This window comes from Acartia tonsa, chromosome 2 (genome assembly GCF_053477335.1).
Source record: "Acartia tonsa isolate MP-2025a chromosome 2, ASM5347733v1, whole genome shotgun sequence".
In the NCBI taxonomy this organism is placed as follows: domain Eukaryota; kingdom Metazoa; phylum Arthropoda; class Copepoda; order Calanoida; family Acartiidae; genus Acartia; species Acartia tonsa.
In genome coordinates, this window is record NC_137261.1 from 43,621,316 (window position 1) to 43,631,266 (window position 9,951).

Genomic DNA, 9,951 nt, shown 5'->3' on the forward strand with positions numbered 1-9,951 from the left:
CCTTATCCATCACTGGGTCTCTGTTAGCCGTATAAAGCTTTATGTTGCGCTAGTTAGGATATATTTCGTTCTCTTTCTAAAGCAATCGTGATTTCTTTAATTGAAAGGGGAAAGAAAATGAGAGTTAACTTTATTTATTTCTGGAATTATACAGGGATTGGTCAATTAACATTAAGAAAAAGGTTCTTTATAATATTTTTTTTGGAATTGAGCTTTTGATAACTAGTAAATATTGGGTAAACTCAAGTGCTGTAGATTATTCTATCGGTCAATGTCCTCTCCATCCCTGGAATTACACGGATTTACCAATAAACCTTAAACTTATTTGTTCCTTTAGAAAATGCACGGCAGTTTACCATAAATTATCTAGTCGAGCCCAGAACCCTCCCTACTTATTTTGAAATATATAAAAAAAAGTGACGGGGTTGTATTTTCTTAGCATTTTCATGATAACCCTAGTTTTCAAATGTATAAAGTTTGTTTCAAAATATTCCCTTTGTTTGTATGTCATAAATGCTTTGGTGGTATTCCTCAAAGTTCATAGGTTAGCACAGAAAACCTCCCCCCCACCATTTTCATAAAATAGATTGTAAACAAAAGGTAGGAGGGGAGGGGGTAACATGAGAAAGCCCCGCAGGGTAAGAGACCCTCGCAGGACAAGGGCTTATATCAGATGTAAATTCTTTTTAAAAATTCGCCTTACTAAAATCAGTTTGCCTCACTAAAATCAGTTGGTCTCACTAAAATCAGTGAGGTTTACTAAAAATTTAGAGGGGATGACTTTGCCTCACTAAAATTTTAGTGAGGCAAAAGGAATTTTTTAGGAATTCACCTCAGGTTAAGGGCTTCCGGAAGGGGTTTGTCAAATAGAAAAAAAATTACCCCCTGAATTTAAAATTGTTTTAAACTCAAGGTGAGGTGGGTGTTTCTGTCCTCTCTCTACTTTTTCAGGGAAATTGGCAATGCTTTTGTCCAGTTATATGAGGAGCAGGGACAGATTTAAACAAAATTATTTAAGTTTAAGATTTAAATATAATAAAAGTACATGTTTTTTAGCCCTGGGAAACTACACTATAAATATCAGACTGTCATCTTTATTTTAGCCGATTAAATTATATTTTGGCAATAATTATATTTCGCAAAGCATTAGGACTTACAAATTAGTAATATAAAAAATAAAAGAAAAATTTAGAAGCTGGAAGAAAGTATTTAAATGAACAGACAGACAGACAAAGTAAGTTATAGAATAATTTCAGTTTTATTTTTAAGAATTTATTTCACGCCCGTATATTACATAACAAATAAGTCATCAAACTTTGTTATTAAATTTTAAATAACAAGCGGATGCTCCCCTAGCATCTAGGGAATGTCATGGTAGGTCATGAAAACAGCCTAAAACCACCCCAAAATATTCATAACAATTCCCTAAGAAATACAACTAATTCGGATGAGTATTTTTTGAGATTTTGAACTTCAGACAAAAATACCCTACTACTTTATGTTGCCTTTAGCTCAAGATAATATGCATATTGATTTAAAAGCACCGGTTTTAGATTGGGAGGTTGAAGGGTAGTGTATACTCCCCTCCCATCAAAAAAATAAGTTATCTGCAAAAATGCCAAAGAACATAAAAAATATTATGAAGTTCTATACAATAAATTATCTTAATCTTTAAACAAAAAGTGTCTTCAATTGAATTCTGCATCTTTCACAAAGAATAATGCTTCATCTTTAGATATAAATTTATTATTCTTCTTGGGTGTATATTAATTCTTGCTTGAGATAAGGAATGTGAAAATTAAATTATTTATAGAAGGTTAAAATTATTGGTTGAAAAGTGACGAGTACGACACAGTTAGTTCGAACCAACTAATCACTATTGAACAAAAGTGTGTATGCAAAGTTTTCAAGGCAATTAGAGATCTTGTGTTATCAAATTTTGGACATAAAACTAACTACTTAATCCATAAAAAAAATATAACATCTGTAAATCAAATTAATTTTAGATCATCAGAGATGGTGGCCACAATCACAACAAACAAAATCTTCACAGGAAAGTTGTATGCCAAGGAGAGTCCCAACAGTTGTGTTGTCGACGTACAGGTAACAATACATAAATGTTAAAGTGCTTTCCACCAAAGTGCCGGTCGAGCACTGAAAGCCCCCCTCCTTATATTTAGATAAAATGAAAATAATCGGTGGGATGGGATGGTAGATTTTTTCCATGCTTAACCCCTGAAGGGGGAACTAACCCTGTGGATTCAATCCTACTATGCCCTAACCCTGCGGAGGCTAAACAGAACTTAATATAACCCTACCTAACCTGACCTAAAGTAAAAAATAAACAAAAAATACCCTCCTGACTCATTTTCAATTTATTCAAAAAAATTGGATTGTGGTTCTATGCTAAAAAACGCACTTTGAGGGTAAACGCAAGCATCCATTTAGGACATCATACAAAAGTATCATGGATGTGTTTAATTCCCAATACATGTTGAAATCCCGGCTTTTACTTTAAGGTGCAAACTGTTATTCTATCAAAAACTATCTAGCTTTCTATCTAACTAACTATCTAACCAGCTTCCAAGCTAGCTATATGTCTGTCTAGGTATCTGTAACAAAATCTGGACAAATAATGCCTGAGGCAAATATAATTGCACTTACACTTTGTCAAATACACACAAATTCTTTTTACATATGGTACAAAAAATATCACGTTTTTGCATAACGGAAAATGTTATTTAGCAATAAAGAAAGACATAATATTGATAATAAAACTACTTTGAAATTCTTGGCTGGTTTACTCGTGTAAACATAAAACATTATGTTGTTTTCTGATATATATGATTGCAATGACATGTGATAGTATAAATGCACTCGTTGAGTTATTAGAATTGATAGTTATACACCAAAATTAATAATGTTAAGAAGAAATATTCAGTGAATTGGGAAAAGTTTAAATTGGCTGTAAGCTCCAATTTTATATTTTAGCTAATTTTGAGTTTTTTTTTGTAAATTTTTAGAACACCACTGAAATGTAAATGTATTGGAATTTGACCAAATTGCCCGGATTTTTCAAATTTTTTTTGGTCGCAGTGACAAATATGAGAGAAATTTGAGAAAGATACAGTTTCATTTTCTAATTGTCTTTACTTTCATTCTGCAAAATAAAATTGAATTTAGAATTAGGAAAAAGCAAAATATAATTTAATTTTTGCTAAGCTGTTACTTTGGAGTTATTAAACAATATTTATTTTTATTTCCCGACCTATGTAACATGTCTTACATTTTTTTAGATGTATTTGAATAAAAAATTTTAAAAGATTTTTATTACAAAAAAATTGAAAAAATATGACAAGTTCTTAAAGCTTCCCTCTAATGTCTTTTTTATATATTTCTTATGTTTTTTGTGACCAATTAACATTTGCTTTATCTCACTTTATTCGTTTGTCTATACATGCTTATTTTCTAGCTATGGATGTTGTCATCTTTGTTTTAACTATTTCTGTAATAAAAATTTATTTATTAATATCCCCAAAAAAAGGTTCCATTCTTGCTTGGGTAAAAAGTGACATTTGGCCGTTTTTTAGTTTTTCATATCAAGTTTAACATTAAAATATTAGTCTAGTTTCTGTGCTGTGAAGATGACAACAAAAAATCACCTGATCAAACAATCTAAACCAAATATTCATTTCTTATGAAGTGACCTCTTCCTGTAATCCCTGAAGCATCCTCCTTTGTATTGTGTAACTTAGATTTTCATCTCTTATCCATTTTCTTATCGCTCTAATTAGGTTTTAATACCTTCTAAAAACTGGAAATAAAGAAAAGGTAAATTGATTTTTTAAGTCAAATTTGGTGTCTTCTGTAAACAGGCAATAAAAAAGATTAAAATCTTTTAAATATTTTCTAAATATAAAAAACTTTACTGTTATTTTTGTAATCGTTTTTTTTTCATTAACTTATATATTCTGATATGCCTGTAAAAGGAAAACCCCAAAAAGACACAAACACAAATTCACACGTATAAAATTCATGAGAAAAAAAGCTCAAATAATAATGCATCCTTAAAACAATCCTATATCAAACCAGGGATCTAAGGGATAAGACGATAGACGATAAATTAATGTACATCCCATTGTGAAAACAAACTTACCACTTCTTTACATCAAAGTTATTCTCAGAAAAGTTTAGAAACTGTAAGTTTGTACAACCCAATCAAGATTTTAAAAGTCCCCAAAGTTTATAACGAACAAATGAATAAAACTTTAGCCCAATGCCCCCCTTACTCCCTGATACATACACATATAATAGGCATTATGTCAGAAATACAATAGCCCATTTTTTTACTTTCTACTTTCCCTACCATTTCCTTATTTTCAAAGGGGTATGCACATAAAAGAATTAAGGACTAATGTTTTGGCAGGTATAACCTCTAAATCTCCTAATATTTAAATTATTGTCTAGGGAGACATAGAGTTCAGTATTTCTATGGCCTACAATGATTTGGAGTGTAATGTACAGAGAGAAAGAGAAGGTGTTTATACTAATCAGGTAAATATCTATCCATCTATCCAATTGCCTATCCATCTATTTATCTATCCATAATGCATTGGAGTGTAATGTACAGAATGAAATAGAAGGTGTATAATCAGGCAATAAAATAACTAGCAATTTATCCATCCAATCATCTATCTATACATCATTTTATCCGTCTATCTATCTATCTAGGTTATAATCCAGCACCACGACAGTGTAGTGACCAGCTCTGACCTTGGCCTGGCTCTGCACTGCCAGTATGACCTCACCAACAGGACAGTCAACAACGGGGTGGACCTGGAAGTCAAGGGGGAGATAGAACCGTCTCTGCTCGAGGAGGGAGTCGTTGAATCACCCAATGTGGTTATGCGAGTCAGTGCTTTAGGTAAAATTAATTGTTTATATACATAATTGTCGATGTTGGTTTTGATATTGGAATTTTTTTTTAAAAAAGTACAATATCATGTAAAGCGTTTCTAGTCCTGTCATTGGATGTATTGGTTGAAAGTATCCAAACTTTTAAAGTTAACAAGTGTGTTTAGAAAACTTTGGGTACCAGTATAATTTCTGTTGGCTTTTCAATATTTTTTATTTGCAGGTGGAGAACCTGTCGTAGAAGCAGCTGTGGGTGACTCTCTGGAACTTCACTTCAGCATCCTTGACCCAGAGAACTCCCCTTACGAGATCTTTGTCCGTGAGTTGATTGCCAAGGACGGTAATGATCAGAATGAAATCATGCTCCTCGATTCCGACGGTTGTCCCACTGAAAGCCGTATTCTGGGTCCTCTTGTGCGCGAAGAGGATGTTGTCAAGTCTCTGGTGGCCAAGTTTGATGCTTTCAAGTTTCCTACAAGTGAAGTTGTGCAGTTTAGGGCCTTGGTGACTCCCTGTATGCCCAGCTGCGAGCCGGTCAAGTGTGTTTATAATGACTACAGCATTGGCAAACAAACAAATGTTGACTCGTACGGACGCAGGCGCAGGAGGGATATGTCATTTGCTGAGAATCCCCTGACAAAATGGCTGGCTAACGCAGAAAGATCCAGAAAAGTTAGGTCTGTTCAAGGAGGTGTTGTTGGAAAAGATTTGCTTGTCACCCATGCCTTTACTATCACTGATAAGTTTGCTAAAAAAGAAAAGAACATGCCCAAGAAATCTACCCCTGTTCCTCATGTCAATAATGATATCGCTTCTGACATAAACATTGATGAAATCCAACAGTCTATCCCCAATGAAATCGCCAGAGAACGTTACTTCAACAATGCCAACGACGTAGCCTTTACTAACCAGCCAAAGTCTGACAGCTTCGGTCCAACTATACAGGAGGAACCATTCGAGGTCTGTCTAAACCTTACAGGAGTCGTCGTTGGAGTGGGCATTTTTGTGGTGACGCAAATTGCGTCAGTCCTAGCCTGGACGCATTTTTGGCATACAAGACAAAAGAAGATGAAACGCAGCCAGTTTAGAAGCTAAATTTTTGGGTATATAAAAAATTCTAATAAGATTTATTGGAGAATAAGATTCCTCTGAAATGATTTTTATATCTCCAAAAATCCATGAAAACTTTCAAAGGCATATAAAAATTCCTCAAATCTCAAATAAAAGTGAAAATGCAACAGACTTTCATTGTAAAAATAATTACAATAAAAAAAAGCTATAAACATTTATATTTGGCTGAATTCCAGACAATAAAAAGTGACAGTTTTTGGTGTTCTCAAACTGTTGAACTTATTGTTACAGTTTTAGATATTTTATTGATATTTTCATATCAGACATAAATGTGTTTTTGGTATTTTCCACACCAAAAATACCCCATGTAGCCAAAATGAGATTAAAAACAGATAAAAGAGCAGCACTGAATGAACTTTAAATTTTTACACAAAAGTCCTATTTACCAATTTCTTAATTGCAAATAATCACTCTTCGTAACTTAATTTAATAATTTTAAACATTAAAATTCCACAAATTTTTGAAAAGTACACTGTACAATTACATTGATGGAACATTGACATATTAATAAAGCTGTCTTCTTGTGTTATTTGCGCTTGTACTTTCTGTAGAGACTTGTGTACAATTACGAACTACTGGGGCCCTGTCATCAAGACATGTTCTGAAAGATTGACAGATTATTTTAGCCCATAGCCATCTTTTCTCTAGAAATATTTAAGTAGTTGAAAGCTTACAACAAATAGAAATGGGTCATCATCATCATATGATATTAACAAGCATAATTTTGACAATAATTTGCGCAGATATAACGCTTTTTATTTGCATGTATTGTCAATAAATCAGTAAATGTGATAAGTTTGTGAATAAGCTAATTTTAAAATTCAGGAATAATCAAAATTTAAAAGAATACAAACTTTCATATTTTTAAGTTTTCCATTTATAATCTACAATGCAATTATTTTTGAATCTCAAGTTATACATTATTAAATCTTAAAACATTTATTGTTTTCATCAGATTATCACTAATTAAAATTTTTAATGTTACCAGTAATGAAAAGCAGACTATTACCACAGCAACTTTTTTTATCGGTGCGATGTTTTTGGGACCTTGGGTACCTTTTTCCTTACAGAAACTGAAAAACAAACTGGATTTTTTTTTGGGGGGGGGGGGAGGGTTTAAAGGACTGGGCTCTTTAGAGCTTTGGGTTGATAGCTCTTGCCGTTTAGGAGATATTAATAAACACATAGATACAATTAATCACAAACACACATTTAGGCACTTAACTTACAAGTCCCCGTTTTACTTTTAAGAGAAAGATATAGAGAGAGAGATCAAACTTCAAAGTGAAATCTGATTTTAGGATGACACAGCTTTTAATTAGTCACTGATTAGACAGAATAAAGAAATGTTTCTACAAACATTCAAATAAACAGCATTATCTAAAAACATCATTTTTCCCCTAAATTTTTCCGCAAGTTACATTTTAAACAGTTGTGTCAAAACCCTTTAAGTAGTAATTTAAATATTTGAATTAGAGTAAATTCCTATCTGCATTATTTTTCCCCTTTTTTCTGAAAAAAATCCACTAGTTCGAATAAACACAATATCATTTTATACCATAACATAGTTAAAGTTTTAAAACTACATTTTGACACTTTCTTTTGCTAAAAAGAAAAGTAAAAGTTCTGCTAAAAAGAAAGAATTTTTGAGGTTAGGTTTCCATCTATCCTTTCTAGGGAAGGGTGGTCGAGGTCAGAAAAATAGCTTAAAACCACCCTTAGATATTTATAAAGCTTTCGGGCCACTTTTTTGAAACAAAAAAATCTTTATATATATTATACGATTTTATTATACGATTATAAGATAGGTCAATTACCACCCCCCCCCCCCCTTAAAAATCCTAAAACAACTGTGTTTAATTACTTATTAATTAAACTTCTCAATAACTGTATAAAAAAGAAAAAATCTCACACAAAAATTTTGCTCGAGAAACCAAAATGAAATTAATTTAATGTAATGTAATTAAGAAAACAGTCTGTGAGTCTGTGTGGGGTTTCCACAGGGGGATACGACAGTGGACGATAAATAGATTAAAATTGTTGGTTGAAAAGTTTGGATATTAAGTAATCAAGCCAACGAATAAGATAAATTGGTAATACATATTTGAGAACAAGTTTAATTTACAGTCCAATGTCACCTCACTCCCCGAGTTGTTGGAATGTTAGAAATCTTAATATTTTGTTGGCTGGAAATTAAATTTTATTCTAATCATTCTTACATTTTTTGCAAAAATAAACAATTTGCAGTTAAAACAATTTGCGGAATTGATTGCACACAACGCCATGGTTTCAAATATCTATTGCAATTTTTTTGGCAAAAGTTTTTAATGTGTGCAAACCGTATGTGGGCTTTTACTTTCCCATCAACCATTAAGTTTTTAATTTTCTGTATTTTTGTAGATTTTTTTTCCATATTGAACCCACCTCCTTCCTTCGTCCATTCAGGTTTTGCATTGATGTTCTACAGAAATCTCTGAATAAGGGATAAGTGTTTAACTTCTGCTATTACTCTTAGGGCTATTGATAAAAGATTGCCTATATGGGTCTCTTTTTTAGCGGATTCAGAGATCATTATAAACACATCTATGAATTTAATGGTAAAATATAAGAGTTATCCCCCAAAGAATTTAAAATTTTTTTGTATTCTTATAGATTTTTTAATTTGTTAACAGACTAATTCGGACTTTAAAGGCCTCATGCAACATATTTGTTAAAAGATTAGGGTCCCTAAACTATTTATTATAATTGTATCACTGTAGAATATTGATTTTTACTAACCTTTTTTTTAGTGTGATAGTTATGATCAAATCACCCTAGAAATTAAATTCGTTTAGATAAAGCTGTCACTTCTAGACCATTATTAGTGTTTTTACAAAACACTACACTCTTGAAATTTTTTTTTAGCGTATTCAACTATTTTTATATCAATTAAATAACACTTAAGGTCAAATAAGCTTTAATTTCTAAATCAAAATAAAAGTAAAAGTAAAAGAAGTAGCAAAAGGTATTGTTAAAATTTATGCTATTCTTAATTTATAAATTTTATTGTTATTGTAAGCACACTGAATCCTATATAATATTGTCGCCTTATGTTACTATTGGCTTCAGGCACTATTAGGCCGATATGCAGTTAGAAATTTAATAAAAAGATTCTTCAGTCGTGAAATATATAAATTTTAAATATTTTTGATACATTTAAATAGAAACTCTAACAAACAAAAGATGTTCTTTTTGTTAAAAATAGCCTAAAACTAGCCTACAATTAAATAGTACTTTTAATGTGTTTGAATCTCATTGTATTAGCATTGTTTTTAGTTTTATCATTTGTAAATTTATATCATATTAATATGTCTTCCAAAGAAGAAAAAATTAAAAGTTTGATAAAATCATCTTCCCCTTAAAATCTTTATCAAATGATTTATTTTTGATCTTCTTATTTTATTATATGAGCTGTTATTGTTAGATAGTTAAATTAATTGTTATGTTTTAGATTATTTTAGTAATGCCATGTTTTAGAAAATAATTTAATCACTACCATGTGATTAAAATGTGATTTACAATTAAAGTTAAAGCATTTGTAAAATCAAAAATTGCTTTTGTTTTGAATGAAATAAAGAAAGCTTTCTAGAGCTAGTAGAAAAAAGTTGTGTTATTTATTTATTTATTATTTAAAGTAGTATAGCTTCTCTATAACTAGGATATGTCAGTCTGTATGTTACTTACGTACTTAAGTTGTATGTTCTTTCGTAGAAAAAGATACAAAGACAAAGATTGCCAAATAAAGGGGCGAAGGAAGCAACCAATAATAAAGACTGTAATATTGTCGGAAATTCTTTAGCAAACAAGGGAACCAATTTTCTAGCTCTCTAGCTCTATCAGAACCTGAGATAAAAGGAGGAAGGAATT

At 31.4% G+C, this 9,951-nt stretch overlaps 1 protein-coding gene across 1 annotated transcript in view; it reads left to right on the plus strand.

Annotated features, from left to right (window-relative positions):
* LOC145311918 (uncharacterized) overlaps positions 1 to 9,688 on the plus strand; it is a 64,483-nt gene extending 54,795 nt beyond the window's left edge. The window contains exons 11-14 of the mRNA XM_080150962.1: positions 2,007 to 2,103; positions 4,468 to 4,554; positions 4,732 to 4,924; positions 5,138 to 9,688. Coding sequence (XP_080007088.1) covers positions 2,007 to 2,103; positions 4,468 to 4,554; positions 4,732 to 4,924; positions 5,138 to 6,009 — 1,249 coding nt within the window. The 3' untranslated portion in view covers positions 6,010 to 9,688. The remainder of the gene's footprint in view (positions 1 to 2,006; positions 2,104 to 4,467; positions 4,555 to 4,731; positions 4,925 to 5,137) is intronic.
* The last annotated feature ends 263 nt before the right edge of the window (positions 9,689 to 9,951 follow it).